Below are 25,268 nucleotides of genomic sequence, written 5' to 3'. Positions count from 1 at the left end.
CCATTAGGTCTCAGCTCTCCAACTTTCACTGTTTTAGTGTCTTTGACTTTTCCTACACAGAGTAGCTTTCTTGCCTTTTCTACTTGGATCTCTGTGTTGTACCCAATTAGCAAGTTACCCTCCCCTAGCACTCTGGCATGCTCAAAGTTACTACAAGAAACTTTTAACTGGTTAGGGTTAGGGTTAGGGATAGGATCAGACAGACAAAAAACAAACATAACCTTATTGTTGGAGATACTGATTTGAGGGAACATAAGACTGAGGGAACATAAACACACTTCCGGTAGTCGCTAACTTTGTCTTTCTGCTGTTTTGTGTTGGGTAAGTAGTGAACCATAGGTTTTTTGCGAAAAACAGCCGTCTGCTGCAGATGGAAGCAAGGATGGTGAGAGCAAAGAGAGTGAACCAAAACAGTAAAGTTGGGGCCCATAAAACCAAAACAATAAGCTAAAAGACACGAAAACACTCTGTAGAGCTAAAGGGGAACTAAGTGTTGTTACTAGATAAATATTGATTACAGCAGCTTTACATTTCTGTGCTTTTTAAAGTATGTTTCCCATGTCTGTGGATAAAATGGGTTCCCTTCACTTCTCCATGTTAGATGTCAGAGGAGCCTGTCCCTGTCCTCGGGCCTAGAACAAATGATCAAATAAAAGGAAATGAGAAATTAAAATCTTTGATGTACCATGACAAAACACTGCAGCAATAATTCTCCAAACAAAGTTGTTTTCTGTAATACAGTAAGATGAGCTTGTGATAAATAGACACTAACTGAGTGGGAGGTGACCTTATTCACGGTAATTAGCGCTGCATGCATAATAACTAATTATCAGTTATTTTACATAACACTCAAACAATAATTGCAAGCAAAGGATGCCTGCAGCAATTATGTCTGATAATTTGCAAGTCATTTTTAATTGAGTCAGCCAGTTTCATTCACGTCTCAGGGATGGATGTTAATTATTGTGAATGACTCAATAAAAACAATTAGTAGATGATGCAGTGTCACATTAAAGTGTAGAATATATTTTTCCAACTAGCAGCATAAGTCGGGAATTAAATAAAGGAGAGACGGCTCAGGGGAAGAGTGACTAATGGTGTCAGTGTTCATGTTTACACCGCTCCCTTTCATCTCACCCTGACTCTGCTCCCTATCTCTTTTTCCAATTAAGCAGAAACAGATTTAACCAATCAGTCAGACAACATACTAAATGGTTGTAAACACTGCCGCTGCACTTAGTTTCAACTCTTACATTTCTTACAAGATGTGACACAGGAGTTTTTTTAAGTTATGCATCCTCTTGCACCGCAGAGTCAAAGGACAGAAAAGGAGGATGTGTGTGTGTGTGTGTGTGTGTGTGTGTGTGTGTGTGTGTGTGTGTGTGTGTGTGTGTGTGTGGGTGTGTGTGTGTGTGTGTGTGTCTATCATTGTGAGGACCACTTTGAGTTTCAGATGTTGGTAGTGACAACATTTTGGCCAGTCCAACCTTTGGGACGTACCTTTAAAGGACTGTTTTTTGAAGTATTTTTGTGGAATTTTATACCTTTTTATTAGAGAGTTAGTTGAGAAATGACAGGAAATGAATGGAGAACAAAATGGGGAATGACATGCAACAAAGGTTTCTGGGCTGGACTCAAACCACCAGGGCATCCCTGAAGGACTGAGGGCTTGAGGGTTAAGACTTAATTTTAGTGTTAAAATTAGAATAAGGTTTATGTACATTGAGGTTAGGATAAGGATTAGTGTTAGAGTTATGATGGTCAGGGTTAAACCTGCAATAATTGTTATTTCTTTGGCCACTTGGGGAAGCAGAAACAAGCTATAAACACCACACTGTAATATTATCGCCTTTTAATTGGATGTGGCAAACTTAAGCAAACAGTTGCCTATTTACAGATTCAACATTATCATCAATTTGGAGTGGTGTTTCTGGCCACTTGGTGAATGTAAGTCCAATATTCACTTTTAGCTTTGTTTATGTCTCCACCAACCAGAAGCATCTGGCTCTTTAGCGGCTACATGCTAAATATGTTGACTAGCTAGTCGCTAACTTTGTCTGTCTATCGATTGGTGCTGGGCAAGTAGTGTACTGTCGGTTTTTAGAGCTTCTATCTTCTAAAAAAGGCTGCCTGCTGTGGATGGAAACTATGCTGATGACAGTGGTGAGAGTGAACCAAAACAGCAAAGTTGTGGGCAGGAAATCAAAACAATGAGCTGAAAGGTGCTAAGCTCCATAGAGCTGACAGGAACTTTAGAGTCGTCTAATAATACTCTGTTGGTTTGTCACTGCAGACAACCCCTCTCTACCTTCATATACAGGGAGACATGTGATCCATTGTTAATATATTGATTAATATTGATTAAAGCTTCTTTAAGGTTAGCAGCTAGAGAATGCATTGTGTCATTCAAGGTCCTTACAAGTATAGTAGTACAAATGTGTGTGTGTTAAAATTTGTCAACTCTTGAAACATTTGGTTTTAAACATGGACACCACATCAAGACAAACTGGTGATTACAGAGCAACAGAAAGACACTTATTCATGAAAGTTATTATTATGATATGCTTGTTGGCCATTGCCATTTTTTAGAGGCCAGTATAAACATTGAGGGTACTACAATGACATATGCAGTATTTCACAAACCAATACTGACAACATGGCAAAATATCTTTGGAAAGGGCGATCTACTGAAAACATGTTTATTAGTATTTATGAATAACACACATTTCCTTCTCATATGCCTAATCCCAATAGTGAAATTAAAGATTAATGCCTTTTTAACCATATCATCCCTGTGAGGAATCATCAATCATAGTGATGTCTCGTGCACACCTGTTTTTAGTGTAATACTTCACAATCCAAGGATTTTCATTCAAGAAGCAGGGGTCAAGGAAGGATAAAGTACAAGTAAACACCGCCAAATCCCCATGTGAGATATTCAATCTGATTTTAGGGAAGCAAGTCAAAAGAAATCGCATGGCTGAATAAATGCAATCAATACGAAAAACAGATGTGGTATGATAATTATGTACAAACACTGTAATATGACTCCACTCAAATTATTTTGAGAGGAATCAATAAAAAGGCTTTTTGGTCAAAAGGCAAAAAAGTTGTCTTTTTAGATAGGAAGTACTTGCTGTTAAAGGAAAGTATAGAACTGAGGATTTTAGTACAGTCTTATCAGTTGTAGAGTAATTAAGCCAAAGGCATGCCAGACTTCTAATGACTTTCACACTGTGTATTCTGGTGCTGCCCTCTGCCTTTTGAAAAAGTAAACCTGGTATCTTTAAGGTTCAGTTTGGACACAGATGTTTCACATTTTGGTTCACTGAATGTTTCCAATTGCACAGGGAAGCAGAAGAGCGGGAGTCAGTTGTTAACTCCTTAATTTTTGCAATGGGATTCGCTATTTCTTTTTTTGCCAATTTCAACCCATTGTGTTCAAACCTTGATCTTGCAACTATTATAAGCCAACAAGGTTTCAACACACTTGGAATATTGTTGTGCCAGTGTTGCATTTGAGATTAGTTTGAGTTGAAAGTTATGAAAACATGTTTACCAGTTTGCATAAATTTATGCTTAAGCCTTTCTTCTTTCTCTCTCACACATCTAAGCACAGACAGCACTCACACATACTGTATCCATGTCCTGTGGAAGATAAAGCCTAAATATAATTTTAAGCCCATTAAGAGGAAGCACTAAGCTCTTGAATTGGCAATGTAACTAGCTGCTGATTCACTGTTAAGTTTTTTGGGGGGGAGTTTTTCCTTATTCGAATCAAGGGTCTAAGGATAGAGGATGTTGTATGCTGCGCAGATAGTAAAACCCTTTGAGGTAAATTTGTAATTTGTGATATTGACTTGACTTGACTGTTACTTGTTACTTTGGTCCAGTTTGGTTTCAGGAGCAGTACTGCCCCTATAGGTCAGTAGTTACCCCTGAAGTTGGTCCCATGGTAAAATTGTGGAAAACTGCCAAAATGTAATCATTCATTCACTCAACACTTGCACAGTGCGTGGAGTGTGAAAATACTGTTTAGAGCATAGCCATGCTGAAGTGGAGCAGAGAGTTTTTTCTATTGCCGCAACTCCCTTTTTCTGTTGCCAAAGTGTTTGTTTTGGTGAACGAGGCACAAGGGGTTCTTTTATTTTGAGTGACTTTGATTAATCACAATTGTTTTTATTACACACATGTTGCATATAAGTTTGTTCAGCTGGCCCTACTTTCATTCACAATAACACTATGTGATACCACACACCAGGAGTGGGCAATATGGCAAATATCATTCGACGTGTATATTGTCAAAATCAGCTGTGATTTTATTGTTTTATATGTATATTTACTTATTATTTTGGATACTTGTATGTATAGATACAGTAAAAGGAAGCCAGTATGGTCTGGTACCAGAGGACACCAAGACATTTACTAGTAGTACTAGTAGTACCAGTGCCAGCTTTATAGTAGATTGGAGATGTACTGAACTGTTAAAGTAGAATTCATTGTTTTATGGTTTCAGCAGATTGAAGCACATGTTGGAAAGGGCTTATCATTGTTGGCAAAGCACATAGGTGCAACATTTTAGTGTGAAGATATTCATAACTGAGTGAGTATACCGTAACTGTTGAGCCCAACTACACATTATATTATACAAAACCGAAATGTTTTCTTTCTTTTGATTCTTTGTGCAGTTATTATTTTAACAACCATGTGGGAATGTTGGAATCTATCAGGGTTTTTGTATTAAAACTATTTGTGCCTTGATCTAATTAACATTGGTAGGTTATTGGTAGAAGGGTAAAACATTAAAACGGGGGATGCATACAAGACAAAGCTGGCTGATTCGATTGTCAAAATAGCACTCCGAGGTGTTTTATACATATATAAGCATATATGTTTTAGGATCCAGTAAAACCCCCAAATTCAGTCAGCATTTTTTGATAGGCTAGGAGGATTGATTTAAACAATATGAATGACCATCCTGACTTTGCACACTTTCAAAGAATCTATGGACTCGTCCAATAAGAATGAAACCAAAATGTTGACATAAAAAGCCATAAAATATATTTATTTTCTTCAGGAAAATATAATACCAATTTAACGGTTTTCACAGATAGTTACTACAATCGATCTGCTTTTAATAATCCCAGTCTGGGACATTATACTCATTGCGCATAATTAAACAATGAATAAGCTGCGGTCAGTATTTATTGCGAAATATTAGAATTGTTTTAAGTGCCAAGTCTGTTTGATGAGTCAGTTTCTCTGGTAAAAGAGTCAATGAAAGACAGCGGAGAGCACTAAGTAAAGACAGAACCAGGTTTTCTTAGAGGCAGACATGTAAGATTTTGTCTCGCATTGAGCAACAAGGATCAAGGGCCACATTTCCACCAGGAAAAGAAAAGAAAAAAAGTGTGGCAGTGTCAGCTTTCACTGTTCTCACTAGTGATGGTATCAGGTGTACTTTGAACAGGCTTGTGTTTGGTCAAAGCTAGTCTTACACAGGATGGGTGGGGTAATGTGATGTGTGTTCGAACAGACAAGGTGAATTCTCCTGTTGTGATACGTGCTCAGGCAAAGAACGGGCTTGAATGGAATCTTTTACCTCCAACACTGGATAGACGGTACAGAACAGGAAAGGATTACTATACCTGCTGCTTAGGAATAACTGATTTGAATCAACGCTAAAGCCACAATGGAGACAACCAGCGATACCACAAAAATCCTAGTGAAGGGTCCTGAATACCTTCGAAAGCAAATGGAACTGGAGAGTGAGACAAAAGGGCGCATGAGTGCGGTGGAGAGGCTCGCTGCAAGCAAACCAAAATATGTCAAGAGCCAGCAGGTGGTCAACTCGACTCAGGAGCCAGTGATCAGTCTCGGATCCGCTTCTGTGAGTAGCACCGGGTCTTCTAACCGGAGTTCAAACCGTGGTGGCAAACTTGTCACAAGGAGTGACTCACCTGAGGCCACATGTGGTGCACAAAACTGCTCACCCGGGCAGGTACGCCGGTCCAGTTCCAAAAAACGACCAGACTCCCTTCTACTTTATAGGCAGAAGTGTGAATTATTGAGAGGGTCTCCAAATGTCCGGAAACACCATAAAACACGTAAGTTGCTGCACAGCACTATGAATAAAAACGTTACTCTACCTGAGGCAGCAGATAAGGAATGTGAGTCTGAAGGCAACAAGGAAAAAATCACCACCCCTGAGGAATCTGTAAAGGAATGTAGCTCAATTGTAGTTACTTCTCACCCTGAGAGGAGGAAGGATGGATTAGTAGAACAACACACCACCAAAAACAATGATTCTGGGACAAATGTGACAGCTGCTGTTGAGAATAAATCTGTTAGTCTCCTTAAGGTTCCTGAGTTTAAACGATCCGGCAAAGGCATCAGTCGCTCTCACTCTGACATCAGTTCCAGGTACTCCAAAAATTTCGCAGATTTTGATGCTTTTTTCATGTACTGCGGGCTGGATGGTGAGGTAATCAAGTCTTTGGGGAAGGAGAACTTCTCTGCACGTTCAGACGAAATTGCAATAAACATCCGAAGCATCAGCGTCTCTACATCAGACGATGGATTCTCCAGGAACAGTGGTGACAGTGATGGGCTACTGGAGGATGATTTACATGGAAAGATACGCCAGGGGACGTCAGTTATTGAGCGCAATGCACGGATTATCAAATGGCTTTACAGCTGCAAAAATGCTAAAGAGACAGGGAAAAAATTAAGAGACCTTGATTGAGATTTTCTCAAAAATGATTTTTTCAAGCCCTGCATGCCAAATACTTGCCTGAAACTGTTAGATGATACATTTTATCCATTTTATCCATTCCATTTTATCCAAAGCAGCTACAGGTGATTTGTGACTTTACGCTGTGGAAAATATTGACTTCTTTACTGTATGTATGTATGCGTGTGTTTGTGTGTTCATGTATGTGTGTGTGCACCTATATCACTCTCCTTCAGTCTTTGTGTGTACTGCATTTGTGTGCCAATTTCTGCTGACACTCCTCAGCAAAAGACGATGGTTCTGTTCAAACTTGCATACAGCTAGCAGACTTTGTTTTTGTCATGTTTGAGATATGCAGAACGCCGCAGGCCCCCACAAAACACACAGACACACTAACATTGTTATTTTCCTAACATTTGTCAACTTGGAAATGTTTAAGTACATGCAGTTTCATCTTTTATCACATAGTTGCATATGAGAACACTCATATTTCTAATTTTTTTAAAACTCTGTTACATCTGAATACTGAATACTCTTATTACTCAAAAAAAGTCTAGTTATTGGCTTACATGTTGTGTTAGGGAATTGAGATTCTTGCCATAAATATTTCAGGTCATCTAATATCAGTGTTCATAAGTTATGTTCCTCAGCAGCACCTTTAGACCACCACAAGCATGAAAGTGCCCTTAAATCACAATTTATGTAACCTGTCTCTTTCGAGGTTTCTAATCTAACGAGTGCATTCCCCATTTCTCTCCAGGTGAAAGGTGTACATTCCATTGCACACATACATACACACACACACACACACACGCACACACACACACTAACAAACACACACATAGTTAAAATATAAAAAAGTCAATAAGAGAGCTGTGCTACTTGCATGTTATTAATTCTTATTGACAGCGATAAAACTAGTAAAATCATTAAATTTAACTGCAGCCAAACTAAACAGCTTGAGGGATGTAGTTACTTCCCAGCTAAGGAATCAGTTGTTCCCCAAGTCCTGTGTGAGAGGAATGTACCTAAATAATCTGATAGGCTTAAGTCCAGTGACCCGTTGTAACTGTATCTCCACTTCCATCCCAATCTTTGTCTGCTTTGTCTCTTCCCCACTTTCTCCCTCTCTTTCTGTCTTCTAGCCAGGTTTCTTTGTCATGGCCTCCTGATCAAAGCGCAGAGGTCGTAACATGAGTTGGAAAAAAAGCAAAGGACAGACTATTGTTGGCTCAAACACTGAATCTAATAATATTTACTGTATGTATACAGTATATGAGTGCATACACATTACTCAGCTGCACTCGTGTTGTAGACACACCTTTCATTTCTCCAGAGGGCTGACTGACTGTTTCACATCAAGGCAAGTCATGTCCTGCCCTCTCCACATGTTTGTGGCAAGACCCTAAAGTTATCGCTTGATGTTCAGTTATTGATTCGGTGGGGAAAAATAACAAATTGAAAGAAGTATTATAACTTCCAGTGGCATTAAAACCTCTGCTTCATCCAACAGAAATGTATAAAGTTCACAATATGGGTCAACTGACTGAAAGTGTACACTACTTGCATTGTTGTGGTCTTATAAGTGTCTTTTCTAAAGGTGTTATTAAGCTCTTATTACGCTCTATTACCACACTTCTAAACACAACAGCAATGTGACCCCACCCATTACCCAAACCACCACTAATAACTGTTTTTGCTGCTGCCTGTCTAACATTGTTTTCTACTGAAGTACCCTGTAAATCTTGTTTTATAAAGCAGAAATAAAGTTAGTATTTTTTACAAGTAAACTATTAAATTGCCACTGAAATTTATTCATTTTGGACAAAACATTGAATTGATCGGTGGCAATTGAGAGAAAAGTGAATCTGTGTTGTATTCAAATGTTTTAATGCGATTATTTTTGCAAATTGTACAGAAAACATATGTTTGTGAGTAGTTATCTGTGGACAAAGACACATAACACACAGACTCTAGTGATTAAAAACAATTTTGAATTTACCATATAGGGCCTAAAGGGGGCAGTACCTAACAACAAGACTGAATCTACTTGAAACTCCATGTTAATAGGTCAGTCAAACTGTGCCAAACCTCTGACTGCACTGTAATCAAATGTAACAATGCCCAGAGGAACAATATTAACCGGTCTGGACAGATGCTTTATATGTTATTTTTAGTTAATTTGAGGGAGACAAAGCAACAGGTTTTGCATTAGTGCTTTTGCCAGCAAAGCTTAATGTAATGGAAGTAGCTATTCAGACCTTGTGCTTCCTGTCACTGATGAACATGCATGTGTAGACTTGAGACTAAAGACTCATTACACAAAAAATAGGACTTGAGACACCTGGTCTTGACTGCTCCTACTTAAGACTTGAATCTGGAACTACAACAATTAGTTGATTAAGGTATTAGTTGATCAACAGAAAATTAAAATTCAACTATTCTGATAATTGAATAAGTGTTTTAGTCATTTTTTTAAAGGAAAAACACCAAACATTGTCTGGTTGCCTCTCAAATGTGAGGATTTTAAGCTTTTATGTGTCATTAATGTTATTAAAACAAATATCTTTGAGTTTTGGACTGTTGTTTAGGCAAAACAAGACCTTTTGAAGATGTCACTTTGGCCTCTAAGACATTATAGAGGCATACATTTTTCACATTTGTTTTCTGACATACTATAGACAGAGCAATAAAGAAAATAATGACATGTTGCAGCCCTTGAATCCCTGCAGACTTGACTTAATTTGACACTTGAAAGCAGAAGTTTTGACTCCTATACGTCCAGGATCAGTTGTTTTTTTTTTTCTTTTTTAAAGGCAGGCCTTGTAGAGAAAAATGATCAAATGTTGGTGTATCCTACGTGGGAATGTTCTTATGAGATCCCTAAAGGATCTGAGACTTGACTTGGACATATTTGAAATGACAAAAGACTACAACTACTCTGATAAATACAACAAATCGAAGATATATTTAGCCTACATGTCAAAATTTGGACAGAATTATGGCAAACCCAAGTGTCACAATAAAATTTACAATGATATTAATGACATTAGAACAGGAAGGATCCACAACAGTAAAGCAATGACCCAGATAAAATGCCATAAATCATATAAGGTCTGAACGTGAAGCTTCTGGTTGCTAAAATCACGTATTAATTAAGCATTTTAAAACGCTATGTGTTATAGAAATGTACCTCAATGACACACAGCTGTCCAGTTGTGCTGTCCCCATCCCCCATCTCAAAATCAAAACATAAGTACATGTGCGCAGTCCTCTGTCACGTGTAGCAGAAAGCCCCAACAAAACAGAAGGGATGAAAAAAGGCAGTGATTGACAGCTGCGGTCAGCCAATCCACGACGCGGCTCTGGGTAGCAACAAGCAAAATAGTGACGTATCGTCCAATCAGAGAACAGCAGGGGCGGAGACGAATGCGAGTGTCCGCACTGTGTTTACTTCCGTCAATATTTCCAGCACTGCAGGCTGGGCGACAAGAAACAGAAGCAGAAACGGACGACACATCAAAGAAGTCGCAACTGCCTGTCAAGGTTTGTAGAAATTCCCAGCTGTAAGCTAGTGTTGTTGAGATTCTTCCAGTTCTTACAGTCGTGATTGTAGGTGTTGAACCGACTGACAGCTCGTCTAATTCTTGTTTTTTATCGTTAAAACGACTCAGACAGCTCTTGCTAAAGCTAAAGTCTCTTGTTATTTTTTCAAATGCTGAAGGTAAATGCGCCACAGTCGTTGTCAGGTGTGTTATGAAAAATATCTGGCTCTGTGTGCCATTGTGCATCTATGTTAAACCATCAATAGAGCGAAAACATAGATAACTAACTGTTTGTTATTTGGCAGCTGTTTTTGCAGATGTTGGTATGAATCAATATATCTATAATATATATGGAAGCAAAGAAAGGCCAAAATTAAACAGATGATTAAGCAACTAAATACCAACTTCGGAAATTTAACCACTTTTCTTTATATTTACTGAATCTATTGCATTGGTTTTCTTGTTTGTTTTTGTTTGTTTGGTTGGTTTGAATCCTCCTCTTTAAATATCCAGAAGGTAATTTCAACTGGTGCAGTTTATTTTATCTTTCAGGGTCACAAGTGTCCCGGGGTTCCAGTCACATATAGATGAAATGACTGATAGACCTTAATCCGATAGGACAGAGGTCTGATCGATTGATTATCCTCAGTCTAGATTTTTTGACTCAACTTGAATTTTTAAATCAAAAAATAAATTTTAGCAACTTGAGTATAGTTTTTTGACTATTGAAAATGAGAATTTTCAGAATTTTTTAACCCTAAAACAGTTGCTTATATGATATAAATTATTATGGCCTTTCTTTACTTCCATACAAGCCAAAGCTCAAAGATAAATCCTCTTTTAACAGCATCTTGTGAACCCTCCAGGTGTTTGGAGAGGCAGCGACCATCTCTGCTCACACTCCCACCTCCAGCTAAAATGCCTTTCTTGGGAAAGGACTGGAGGTCGCCAGGATGGAGCTGGACAAAGACAGAACATGGCTGGAAGAGGATTGTCCTCTATGGACATGAGTTGGACGACAACAACAGAGAGATAGACCTGAAAGAGTAAGAGCATATCACGTTAACCTTTATCACCTATATCTGCCTTTTAATAGTGTTGTTAGATCAGTACTGTCTTCATCAAACTGTATATCTTTATTGAATTCAGTTTTTTACCAGTCTAGATAACACTTAATTGACCAAATACTCATTTTAAAAGTGTATTAGATCCTCAGTACACAATTGTCACATGCATTAATGTTTACTTCCAGTATTGTTTACAAAATACTGCAGTGAAAAGTTAACACAGTTTGCTCCATTAAACATCAATTCTAAAATTTATTATTTTATATGTGATTTTGTATATATAAAAGTATTATGAAGAGAGCGATATCTTACTATCATCATATTATTGATTTTGGCCATATCAACCAGCCCTTAGTTGGAGTTAGAGCTCAACAGTAAATCTATCAAAAGTTGCTTTATTTCATACTTTTTTGTTAAATTGTAGTGCTCCTATGTAGGTCAAGAAATTTGAGTTGTAATAACAGCATTTAAAATGCTTTAAAATACAGTGTAGATGCATATTTCTTTTCTTAGCCCATCAGGATTCAATTTTATGAAACCAGTGTAGCCAAGAGTAGATTACATCTGATTAGCCCTGCAACTCTGTTTAAAAGCGGAATCTAATGACTGCCAAAGGTTACTTGGATGTTGATTTGACTTTCCCACTTCCACAAAATACCTTACACCATTGTCAGCTACATTTTGGGAGAATTTTTTCCTTTATTAAAAAGAGGACGGTAGAGAGCTTGACAAGAAATGAAGGGGAATAGAGGGGGCATGCAGCATTTTGACTAGTGATGGCGAGAGATGATATGTTTTGACCATGGATTGTTGTTGTTTACTGTGACCAATGCATTTCTATGAGATATAGTATGTGTTAATAATGCCTTGCTTCAACTTTCCTCCAGGATAATAATAGAGTTGAAATTGAAATGGCAAACTGTTGTGAAAATGCTTAGTAGACCAGTGGAAAAAGGAGGCAGCGGCAGGGCCATCAGTAGATGATAACACTGGTAAACTTCTTGACCAGACTGTACTGATAAGGCCATGGCTACTCACTGTGAGCAAGAAAATCGATCAGTCAACTCTTATCAGGGCCAAAGCATAGTCTTTGATAAGGAGGTGATTTGCATCCCACAATTACAGCCTCTTGTTAACAAGGGGGTGTCATGGCAACAGTCAGAGTTGAATATAGAGTTGTGTTGAGACACAAGAGGGTAATTTTACATGAGACCAACTTGTCAGCGTATACATCCTGTTAAACCGAAGATAAATACTAAAAGTATAATTGAGGTGGATGTTAAAGAGGAAGAGGAAGATGTTGCTGACATGTAACATGTTTGTGTTTTTACCTCATGTAGATCATTGAGATCAGGTGTTTTTGTGTGTGAACTGATTTGACTTTCAAAGCAACACACACACTCAAGATATTTATGAACACACCTTTAAAACATGTCATGCAACTTGGTTGTAACATGTAACCTGCTGTAATACAATAACATTGAGTTAAACAGCAAAAGCTTATGTCATCATTGAAAACTATAGATTTCCTGTTTTTTTGCAATGTGACTTATTGATTGGCACATGAAGTGATTGATTATCTCTCTGTAAGTTCCCTGTCATTATGATGATATATTAAGTTATGTTGTAGGATTAATAAGGCATCAGGAGACACAATGAACACAATGCTCGCCTCAGTTGTTCCTCTATCCCATACATAGGCATCTATGAATCTTCACAACTCTGTCAGGGCACAATTGAAAGTTGATTGAAATTCTACAGCACCAGTCAAAAGTTTAGACACACTTTCCCATTCATTTCAAAGAGAAAGTGTGTCTAAACTTTCGACTGGTACTGTATATAGTGCTGGCACAGAAAGTCAGCATTGAACTTTCTTCTATACATCTCTTGGAATACCTTTGGGATGTTTGTAAATGGTGCAACATGTGAATTGTGTCTTAGAGGCTTTTGATTGAAGTTGTGTGATGAATGTCAACATACTGGTTCATACGAGTACACAAGAATAACCTCAAGTTCAAACAATGCCTGTTGTGCGCTTTTATAATACTGTCAGTCCCAAAAGTATTTTCTTTGTTGGCTGTTTGTTAAGGGCAGCTGAACTAAAAACATGCTTTGCTATTTTAGTTTTTTCCTTGTCTGTATTACATGCACCCCTGTGGGCAGTCTAGCTTGCCTTGTTATCTGCAGGAAACATGGGCTGTTTTGGTGCATCCCAACTGGCAATCAGTGTCACATAAAAGGGAGAGACAAGACAGGAGAGACATCCTTTTCAGTCTATTTGTCTCACACTCCTACTTCATATACTGTGTGTTTTGTGGAGGGTGTTTGCATATGTTGTTTTTACAGAAAATGCCTAAATGGTGCACTGAAGGTTTAATATGGATTTATTAGTCCATACTGTACATGACATCACATTTCTTCACTGTATTTCTTAGCTGCTTGGTACAGATATAAAGTAAGTGGTAGTGGGAATCTCAGCGCTAGTTGGTGATGTCTCCGTCAGGTCACAATGCTGCCTTTTCAATCGATCAACCAATAGAACCTCACAGTGCCACATCAGCTTGTCAGCAGTCTTCTCACTAAAAGGCAAAGACACGGCATCAGACAATGACCAGTGACATCATCTCTTCAAATTGGCCGCTCTCCAAGTGCAACCTCGCTCGGAAAGGCAAATGACCTCATACAACGGAGGTACATTTGGCAGACCCAACACAGGCAGGCTGCAAGAGGAGCATTATGATGGTAACTAGCGTGGTACACAGTGTCACAGAAGTTGTTTCGATCATGTATCTCCTAGCACCAACAAACCTTTGTCTCCTATTATCTGCAAACACTCAAGTGCCAGATAGCTGCTCGAAAGTTAAGTGTCAGCCAAGTATTTGAACCTCACTTCCTCCTTTTCTCTGACGGATGATTTATCTAACACTATGTCATCCTCTAGCAGATAATAAATGCTATTTGAATGCAAAATGTAAGAGTAAGTGCAACAGCTAAATCTTCCTTGTTCATATAACTTCCTACATGGCCCTCTTCCTCTTACTGTCGCTCATGTATTTCAGGATATAGTTTAAATATCCACAAATCCTTCTGAACGTCCCTGCTGCTGTGTGATGTCTCTTATTGGGTCTGTCGAGGCCGTTGCTCTGCATGCAACCTGTGCGAAACGCCGGGCTATTGCATTCCTCGCTTGTAATTCACTGTGACAGATTACAGTGCTTGCATGTGGGTTTGTGTGTACGCCTGTGCAATTGGATAAATGGATAGAGACGAGGGATTACTGTAGAGCTCATTCACCCCGATTAGTTGACTTCGCAGGCAGACAAGCAAAGCTATGCCTTTGCTTACGATAGAGAAAAAGTAAATAAGTTTCTTAATCCAATAGCATGTGTGTTCACCCGCATTGTGACCGATCATTTTGTTAAGGTGAATATTCCAGCTTCTGGAAGCATATGAACATAAGTTAGCCTTTGTATTTTTTATAAGAGTAAATACCCTGTTGCATGTTCTCTGGGGCCAAACCATGTAAACCATCTTATCAGTCAGTCTCTAAAGCAGTAAGGCATATAAATCTGTCATAAATGCAGAGTATTCATTTATTTAAGAATCAGAGATTAGTGTGGTCAAGTTGATTGTACTGTGATCCTATCACATTCTTTTTAAGAAGAAACCTTGGTCACACGGTTGATGTAAAAAGTCAAGGAACCACTGTGAAATCCGAGGTTCAGTTTCCAGATGTGTCTCTTGCTCGGCTGCATTCCATCAAACAGAACTTGTAGTGTGTGTTGAGGGATCATGTCTTTGTTGCTGCACTGGTGATGTCTTTTGGTTGTTCAGGGTGCCTGTGCAAACAGGGATAGGAAAGCTCTTAGGCCACAACTAACAATTATTTCATTATGAATTAACTTTTTGATTATTTTCTTGATTAACTGAGTCAGAAAACAGAACTCAAGAACACAAAACTCAAAGATATTCAGTTTACTACAGTATATAAAAAGAAAAGCCACAAATCCCCTTATTTGAGGAGCAGAAACCAGCAGATGTTTGCTATTTTTGCTTGAAAAATTACCAAAAAGATTAACTGACTACCAAAATGGTGATTGGTCATTTTCTGTTGATTGACCAAACGATTAACAGACTAATTGTTTCAGCTCTCGGTAGCTCTGTACCCTGTGCGTAGAAGAGGCTATTCCAAGCAACAAAATAAAATCTTCTTTGATTAAAGTATGTGCAGGTAATCTGACTGCGTAAAACGTTATATTCTCAAATGGGTTGCACTTAGCTCCAGCACTACATCCAGCTAAGTAAGTGAGTCAGCTAGAAAACAAAATAAATGTATAAATGCAAGCAAACCTTTACACAGATGTAATTAACAATGAATTGTCTATCTATTAAATTAATGTGATGCATTTGGCATGATTCTGATATCATCCCAAACACTAATAACATATTTTTAAGGTATTATCATCCAGTATGATCAGCTGACTGATATATCATGCTCCCCCTAGTTGGTATTGTTTCCAGTCAGGTGCTCAGCTTCAGCCAATGTATTAGTAATGCATGGAGAATCAAACAGCAGTCCAGTCCAGGCCTTTGATCTGTCAGTTAAAGGTCATTAGAGAGTGTCTATTTACAGAGGAATACATCTTGGTGCAGATCACACGTTTGGCTTTATTTTATTTGATCTAATTCTGTTTTATTTGCAGAAAAAAATATAGCATTTTTCTCACTGTGGTGAGAAAAAAGCTATATTTTTTCAAATCATTTATATTAAAAAAGGCACAGTAGGAGCAAATTACAAGGGACTGCAGCTTGTTGTCTCCATGGATGTAACCTCAGGTAGAAAGAGAACAAACAGATGCAAACTACAAACAAAGGTGATTGTATACTGTACATAGTAACTGATCAAAGCAACTGATTTGACACATTTGGGAGAAAATGTTAATATTATGTGATATGTAGAAGTATTAACTTCAACTCATACATACAAAGTCCTTCCAGATGTTCCCTTAATTGGCAGCTTTATATAGTAGGACTGGATACAAAGAGTAGAGTAGTTCTCCCTGTAACAAGGGCTTATGGTCTTGATTTATAAAGCATGCACAACACAGACCTATTTATAATCAGTACACAGTTCATTAACATGATGTTACATGTTACATGTGTTCTATTGGAGCTGAGCCATTTCAAGCCCCCCAATTCAACTTGATGTCAAGTCCAGGTCAGCTGCCAAAATGTTGAGAACTATCTTATCAGTAATAACAAGGCCACTTATATATCCAATGGCGCCCAGAACGACTGCCAGAAATAACAGAGATCAGATCAGGATTTCATTATGTTTTGCCTGTTTTCTGAGAAAAAAAAACTGTCTGAGTCACATCTATAATTCTGTCTCTCAGACTTTGATATATGTCTTCCATCTGCAGTGTCTCCTACATCATAACAGACGCTGTGAATCATTATAATTTCACATCTTGACTATTTTGATTGCCTTTACTTCAATGTCTCAGTCTGCACATTTTTGCAATTAATGCCAAAATGCAGCAGCTAGCTTTTTTATCAGAATAATCAATGGGCATTTACTCCCTGTTTAGTTTCTTTTCATTGGCTAACTGTGCTATTTAGAATGGATTATAAATTGTAACTCAAACATTTTGTCCCACACCAAATACGGCAGTACTGTCACCTGCGTAGGAACCATCATGCCCTACAAAGGCTTGCTCCAGGACTCTTTGCAGTGGTTTGTAAATACAGTGTATTTTAGGTACATTGGTCACACTCGTGTGCAGTATTATTAACAAATTCCTCCCATGCTCACTCTGTCTAAACAGGCTCTGCTGTGACAACAAAGAAAATCTGTTTGTTGGAGATGTTTGTGAGCTCACCACCACAAAGAGGAAAAAGGACTTCTACAACAACAATACCAAATCTCAGTGTGAGTTGCAGCAACACATAATCATTATTTTGGCTTTGTGAAGAGTTTGTGGTATGAAAATGAAAGGCCCTTTGTACAAAAAAAGCCAAGCAGAAGTACCGGTAGGCACAAGTCATAATTGCAGTGAAGTGTCTACCACCTATTGAAAGCTTTGTTTGCATTGAGATTTATTGAGACTCTTTATTCATTTGTTACTTTATCGAGAGAGATTGTCATACAGAAATACACAGTACCCTATATTACAGCTAAACGTGAGTATTACATTTGAAATATTCCTCTGTGATTATATCTCTTTTTGAATGATATGTTTTGGGATCTATTTGTAATACTTAGATGTGTGTTTCAGGGAGGGCAACCTTTTCAGGATTTTGTGCAGTGCTGTGTAGCATATGTGGCTTTCAAAATGGATTTGAGTGCTCTGTATCTCCACATAGCACAGACTTGAATGAGTATATTTACTTAAGTTCTGTTCTTACTGTAAGTACAATTTTTAGGTGCTCGAGTACTTCCACTTTATGTTGTTAATCTTCTACTCCACTACATATATTTGACAGCTAGTTACTAGTTGTCTTGCAGGTTAAGCTATTACCCACAAAATATGACCCACTGTTACAGATAAAACTACCCAATATTATATGAAATCGTTCAAATCAGCTCCACAGCTACCAGCTATAACATTAAAACACCACTGGCAATATGTAATGCAGGACTGTTACTTGTAATGGAGTATGTTTATATTGGGACATTGCCTGTGTCTTTGTATACACCTACTAACTACTGCATGCCACCTCTTCCTATAAAACACTATTAAGACATAAATGGTGGATAATCAACAGTGTCTCCTGTGTAACACTGACTGTAGATAACAGGACCTTGTATGCATGTGTCAGCCTGGTATGCGGGACAGCAACCGACAATTTAAGCTGATCGTTGTACAGCTGGCCTCAGGTCCTGATGCCACACCTTTTTGTCAACAGGACCTGAGGCCAGCTCAGTTTAAACCTGGCATGTTACACATGAGAAACAAATTTGACATTTCAGGTGGTTTGCTCTGTCCCTCTCCCATAATTAGGTCTCTGCATACAGTTTCCACTGAGTCTTCTCATCCCAGCAAATTTACACATTCTAAGAGTTTTTTGTTTAATGTAGGATACATGTTGCATGTGACAAAAAAGAAACATAATTTGTAATGGGCTATAATATTGTCTTTGTATGTAATCATTTTCATATTTTCAGTGTATTGATTCATAGTGGGCAGGTACAGAAAAGCAGAGCTAGCTGCCATCAGTCTTGGCAGTGCACCCTGTCATTAACATTTTGCATGACTAGTCAGCTTCCTAAAATGCAGTCCACATTTCTCTTTGTCTAAAAAGCTGAACTTTGCAGCTGTGCTTCATGCATTTTAATCTAAAACAATTGCAGCAGTTTGAAGAAGTGGATAAGTATAGATATGCTCTAAGCTCATCCTTTTAAAGTTTAATTATTATATGGAATTTGAACAGCCATAGCACATAGAGAGGGTGGACACAATAAATAAAATAAATAAAAACAGCTGTGCAATTTCATGTAATCCAATACATCAGCCCCATGACAAATTCTGTATTTTGGAAGGTCATGATGTTCAGTGTTTGTTGAAACTGGCAGAAATGTTTGAAGTCAAATGTATGCAAATGTTTCAGCCCCCTCTAAAGTAAAGACAGTGTACAAATACAATGCAATCCAGCACAACAACATCACAGACTTTAGACTTAAAAGGTAACCCATCTAATACACTGCTGTAATAAAATTGAACAAACACCTATAATCTATACAAACTTTACATTTGCTGTGAGGGTTTTGTATTAAACTGCATTAGATTGCACAGGTGCTCATCATTTTTTGTCCACCCACTACACATTATGTACATTCACTCCAACCAACTGTGTTTTTTTGTCTTTAGTTGTTTTCAGGGATAAATGGATCTACGTGCAGAAAGGCAGCACAAAAGAAGTGAGTGCTTGATCAGTTTCTAGGATTTTCACATACAGATTTTACTTGCGGTTGGTTGAAACAGCAGTGTATATTTTAATAAAATTATTCTTTATTGAACTGTATGTGTGTTTGTGTGGTTTTTTTGTGTACAGCGACATGGATACTGCACACTCGGTGAAGCGCTCAACCGTCTAGACTTTTCCAGTGCCATTCAGGACTTGAGAAGATTCAACTATGTGGCAAAGGTGAGCAATGACGATCACACATATTCAAGATTAATACTCTGGAAATTGTTGTACCACTTATGTGCCTCTTACTGTCTTAACTCTGTCCCTCACCCACAGCTTTTCCAGCTAATAGCCAGGTCTCAGCTGACGTCTTTGAGTGGAGCAGCCCAGAAAAACTATTTCAACATACTGGAGAAGATTGTACGAAAGGGTAAGTGGACCTGGGATGGGCATGATTGCTTGTTCTGTGGACATACTGTGCAGGCAGACCCTTTCTAAGTACTCTTTCTTATGTCCAACTTTGTTAGTAGGACCTTTATATTTTACAGAATGTCTTTTCCAAATGGTAAGACTCTGAAAAGTCAGAAGATGTTACTGTTTAGTCATGGCAGTCTCACTGTACTGAGTGCCTAACCACAAAACCTGTAGGACCAGTGTGCTCCATCATTATGGGGTTGTGGTTCCTGGTGGAGCAGACTACAGATCGAGACTGAAGTTCAGTCTGCCACATGTGCAGTATATTGTGATACTTATAGGGTAAGATAAATAATACACTTAAGTCAGCAGTGTTCATTTGAAACTGTGGTTTTAAAGTATTTTTCATCAGTCTTTTCAATGATATTTAGATAATTTTTTTGCAATCTGAGGCTGCCTATATGTGCGTCAGACAAATATTGGTTATTTTCAGCAATGAACATAAAATATCTTTTTTCCAAATACCCATTAATCTTCATATTTTCCTTTTTCTTCCATGCAGTTATAGATATTTTTAGGTTCTCTTATGAAGAAACTTATGGCTGGTGATTTTCCAGATTTTTCTCACTGTCAACAAATCTCATGTGCAGAGCCAAACCAACAATGAATTGATCCTGCTAACAAGTATTGTGTGTGTATCCAAAGTCTCATGTATCGTATTCTTCTCTGCTGTAGACCTGCGTTGTTGTCCAAAAACTGTTAAAAACAAGTTAATGAGCCAAACCGCTGTACTGGGTGACATGTTCCTTCTCCACAAAGAGTTTGGGCGCATTAGTTTGTTTAGAAATGGCTCCAAAGACTAATAACGGAGCACATAAATTTTCTAAGTCGGAAGGTTGTGATATGTACCACAAAAACCTTGTGAAACACTATAAACAGAACAGTGTTCCTGCGCGTGGGCAGTGGCGCCTGCCTTACACAGAACTACTCTCCGGAGACTGAAAATGTCATCGCTGTTGTTAGTCTTTGGAGCCGTTTCTAAACAAACTACCCATCCAAACTCTTTGTGATGAAAGAACATATCACCCAGTGTAAAAGTGTGTCTCACTGACATGTTTTTAATAGTTTATGGACAACAACAGGGGTCTATGTGCAGATGAATACAATAAATCAGGCTTTGGATACACACAAAATACTTGTAAGTAGATCAATTTATTGTTGGTTTGGCTCTGCACATGAGATTTGTTGACAACAAGAAAAATATAGAAAATTGCCAGACTTACCCATTAATTTTAGTGGCATCTTGGAAAAGGAAAGATTTTATTACATTATGATTATTGTAACCACCAGATATTACAGGGTATTTTTGTTTGCTTGGTCAGGTTTTGGCTGCTAATGTTTGTCATATATTTTTTTTTGTTTTTTCATTTGGACACTAGTCGTAGAGGACCAGTACAATCCGCGCCTTGTCAAGGAGCTGCTGGAGGACCTGAGCTCAACACTCCACAGTCTGACGATTCATGTTGGCAAGTGTGTCCTCGTGGGCAACGTCAACATCTGGTTATGCCGACTGGAGACCATTCTCAAATGGCAGCAGCAGCTCAACAACCTGCAGATCCCCAAGGTAGAAAGTTTACTGATGTATGTGTATGTATCGCTCACTTGTCACGCTGCATCCACTTGCAAGTTTAGTTTAATGAGTGAGAATTGTGAAATATGGTTGAATTGCACATTCAATGCTAAACAGTAAATGAATCATAACACTTCAACCTCAGTGGAAAAGCTCTTTTGTGATGTAAGAATATTAAAGTTCTCATCGATGATTATCTCCTCAGCAAATGTGCAATGGCAAGTCATTCAGCGACTTGCCACTGCTCATGCATAATAAGATCCTCTACAACCTATCCGATGCCCATGACATCATCAACCTGGGACAGGCCTCACCTACGCTGCACATCCTCAGTGAGAACAGGACGTTGTGGAAGAATCTGTGCCACTTTCACTTTGCAGACAAACAGGTAAGAGAACAACATATGCAATCATGAGACACAGATTTTCTCTGGAATTTAAAAGGGAATATACTTGAAAATAGTAGCTTTTGGTTAAGCATTATTACCAAAAACAGTTCACCTGTTGACCACTAGAGGGCAGGATTGTCACAGTTTACTCACCATTCATAGTGATATCTCTCTCGCTCTCTCTCTCAAACACACACACACAAACAAACACACTCAACTCACACTTATCGCATAAACACCCACGCGGGTTTAGTGTTAATGAGAAATTGTCCTCAATTATATGTAATTACATTTTGTTCCAGTTATAATTACATTCCTGTCCCCTGTGTTTTAAAGGGTTGATAAATGGCTTCAAACTGTGTGTTTCTTTCCATTCGCGTGTGTGTGTGTGTGTGTGTGTGTGTGTGTTTGTGCGCTTGTGTCTTTATGTAAATGCAGTTCTGTAGGAATTTGGTCTTAACCAAGAGTGACAACGTGGACTGGAAGCTAATGTACTTCACCCTACAGAAGCATTACCCAATGAAGGAGCAGTACGGCGACACCTTGCACTTCTGCAAACACTGTAGCATCCTCTTCTGGAAGGTAAACAAGAAGGTGAAACAAACCTACAACCACATTTATGTCATGTAGAAAACACCTCATCACAGTACTTAACTTTGGGTTAAACTGTTCATACATTCCCTACATACATTGGCGCTTGTGCAGCTAATATATTAGAGGTCAATGTTAAAAGAAGGTTAACAGGATGGGTTTAGCTTTTGCTTTTATCACTTTTTGATCACTGTACAGCTCAGTAGAAGCTGGAACAGATGTGTGTGTAAATCACTGATATCTTTTACACTGTATGTACTTCAAGTCAGTACCAGAACACACACATTGAATACGTTGTATTTTCTGGGACAAAGAGACAAAACATCCATTATCATTTTGTACACTCAGACAAAGCTTCAGAGACACTTTGATCCAGTTACACAGCCTCTCTCACACTGATAGCTCTCTCTGGCAGGCTTCAAGCAAGAAATGTTAGAAATAATTACTGAAATCCTATCTTTATATTGTAAATGTTTGGCTCTCTGAAAAAAAGTCTTTCTCCTTTGACTTATTACAGATCAATTTACTGTTAAAACTTGAGACCAGCGTAAAAAAAAAAAATGCTGTTTTCAGAACAGTGCTCTGATTATTCAAAAAGAAATAAACAGGTCACGCATATAAGCACACATTAGTGCTGCTGTCAGCCAATACAATGGATTCTGTGAACGCATGTGCTCATACATGTACATATAGCAGTTAGAGGTCAAAAAAAATGACTTGTTTGCCCTCACTGACTCATGAGGTCTGATCTTTAACTGCATGTAAGACATGTAAGTTAAGTGTGAGTTAGTAACATCTGGGGAATATTTGTATATACACAAACTAACAGTGCTTGGATCAAAGTTGCAGCAATCGCTTTTTTTCTCCCTTTTGATTATTTACCACCCACAAAACCTGTTATAGTCCTTGGCTTGGTCCCTGTACTGTTTTAACCTCTGCCCTCTCCCTTTCCTTGCTCATCTCCGTTTCCTCCTTCCTCTCCCGCTGGTTCCTCTTCTCCCTGATTCTTTAAGGATCGCCACCTGGCGTTGTTATTCAAGGTACCCTCTGTCCCATCATGCCTTTCTGTTGTTGTCATTTCCCAGCTTCTGTCATGTTCCCCCCAGTGATCCGATTTTATCTTGTGCTTTGCATTGAGCTTTGTCTTGTTCGGTTCTCCATTTCACTCGATGACATCATGTTTTGCTCCAGGAGTGTTTAGTAAACAGTGCCACACTTTCCGCTGACTTTCTAAAGCCTCTAACCGCATTCTTGGATCATCTTGTTTTTGCTGGATCATAATATCCTCTGAATGTCTTAATTTCATGTGTCTGAAAGAAAACGGTCAGCTGTCATTTTTTGTCTAACATTCATATTTAGACAAATGTTTATATGTCTACTAACCTCCAGGATCAGGTTGCACCAGCTATTTGTAAATCCCTCAAAGAATATAACTACTAACTAGTTTCAAACTAGTGATTTACTAAATCTGGTTGTACCATTAAAACTTAGAGCAAGTAAAGACCTCAGTATATGTAAATGGTCGCCATGAAACATCTGTAGCCCTGTCTAATCCAAAGTAATCACAAGCTGTTAGTAACAATTTACAAAAATAACAATTTAAAAGGACCATGCAATAGACTTAACTGCCAATCCTTTGTGAAGTTACTTTGTTTTATATTTATTTGTATACATGGAGATATGTGTGTGTTTCAGAATTAGTAGTATTCATGAAATAAAGAGTCAGAAGGAAATATCCACTATGCAACCTTATTTGGTCATTCAGTTTAATGTTACTGTCATAACGTTTTCGTAATTTCAGGTATATTGTGTTATTGTGAAAATCTTCCCAGTTTCGTAAACATTCTAGGCATTTATAGTTAAAATCTGTGATGATGCCGGTTAACTCAATTATTGACACTTATTGTCATAATAACATATGTCGATGATATTCCAAATGGCCGCTAATACTCTTTAATCAGCTATCAGTTGGGTCAGTTAGCTACACAACAGTTAGTAGGTGTATGTGCGCTTACATTATTAGCAGAGTTTGAACTTACTAACAGCTGATGCAACCAGGTTTTCTCTGTACTACTTTATGTGTCATGTGAACATGGTGATTTCATGGTAATGATTTGCTTGTTGACTGTCTTCCAGGACTGCGGCCACCCGTGCACAGCCAACGATCCAGACAGCTGCCTCATGCCCATCTCTCCGCAGCACTTTATCGACCTCTTCAAATTCTAAACCCTCAAGAGAAGTTTGCCCTCACTCCCAAAACCAAGAGTGTGTACGAGACCTTGATGTCTTTTACCCAAATACAAAGGGCTTCAACTTAAAAAAAAAAAGACTTTTTTTATGTCTTCTTTTCCTTACGCACAAATGTTTCCATAAGACATAGGAAAGAGTCAATGTATGTTTCTTGATTTTGAGAATGTTGGTGATAGGTCAAATATAAAAGGAACTTTTATGTTTTTCCTCCTTCTGCACAAATGTTTGTCTTATTTTTTCTATAAGAAAAAAATAATATGTAAATGTTACATGAATTTATATGTAAAAGGGGTTGTAGCGTGTTTATGCTAGGTAAGTGATGATAGAACAAAAATGTGTTTGGTTTTATAAAGAAAATGGCAAAAGATGACCATTTACAGTTCGTCAGAATAAACTGAGTCATGTGTTTATTGTTTATTTAATGGGTTAAAACTGTTCTACTTTTTGGTCTGTTTTGTTACTGTGGTGTTTTTCTGCAATAACTGAATGCATGTCATGTTTGAGTCTCTGTTTACAATCTGTATGTTGTCCTTTGTGAATACTTGCTGTGCTCTATGTACATTGAAGGCACTGACACTAAAAGAAAATAATGTAAATCTACATTAGGCGTACAAGTTTTTACAATCTACTTTTGTCAGAACTGTCAAGCGACAAACAGGAAATGTAAAAGGGGAGAGTGGGGGGGGGGGGGGGGGGGTTTGTATCCTTTCTCCAACTTTTGTAATATTTCTTTAACATT

At 38.2% G+C, this 25,268-nt stretch overlaps 2 protein-coding genes across 4 annotated transcripts; both read left to right on the top strand.

Moving 5' to 3' along the window:
* The first annotated feature begins 5,692 nt into the window (after positions 1-5,692).
* fam110c (family with sequence similarity 110 member C) lies at positions 5,693-6,874 on the top strand. Its single transcript, XM_042390923.1, has one exon. It carries the CDS (start codon positions 5,693-5,695, stop codon positions 6,743-6,745), a length of 1,053 nt encoding a protein of 350 aa, XP_042246857.1. The 3' UTR covers positions 6,746-6,874.
* Positions 6,875-10,182: 3,308 nt separating this feature from the next.
* Positions 10,183-25,214, top strand: fbxo25 (F-box protein 25). 3 transcript variants are annotated; one of them, XM_042389505.1, is made up of 10 exons: positions 10,183-10,279; positions 11,145-11,324; positions 17,174-17,277; positions 19,217-19,266; positions 19,401-19,493; positions 19,593-19,686; positions 21,110-21,294; positions 21,506-21,688; positions 22,127-22,270; positions 24,416-25,214. In XM_042389505.1, the coding sequence occupies exons 2-10, from the start codon at positions 11,197-11,199 to the stop codon at positions 24,503-24,505; spliced, it is 1,071 nt and encodes a 356-aa protein (XP_042245439.1). In that variant the 5' UTR covers positions 10,183-10,279; positions 11,145-11,196; the 3' UTR covers positions 24,506-25,214. The 3 variants fall into 3 exon arrangements, with proteins under 3 accessions (XP_042245439.1, XP_042245437.1, XP_042245438.1); XM_042389503.1 differs by having other exon boundaries at positions 22,127-22,282; XM_042389504.1 differs by having other exon boundaries at positions 10,187-10,279; positions 11,126-11,324; positions 22,127-22,282.
* The last annotated feature ends 54 nt before the right edge of the window (positions 25,215-25,268 follow it).

The sequence above is a fragment of the Thunnus maccoyii genome, chromosome 17, assembly GCF_910596095.1.
Source record: "Thunnus maccoyii chromosome 17, fThuMac1.1, whole genome shotgun sequence".
Taxonomy (NCBI): domain Eukaryota; kingdom Metazoa; phylum Chordata; class Actinopteri; order Scombriformes; family Scombridae; genus Thunnus; species Thunnus maccoyii.
Note: the sequence above shows the minus strand (reverse complement) of the source record. Positions and strands in the feature narration are given on the sequence as shown.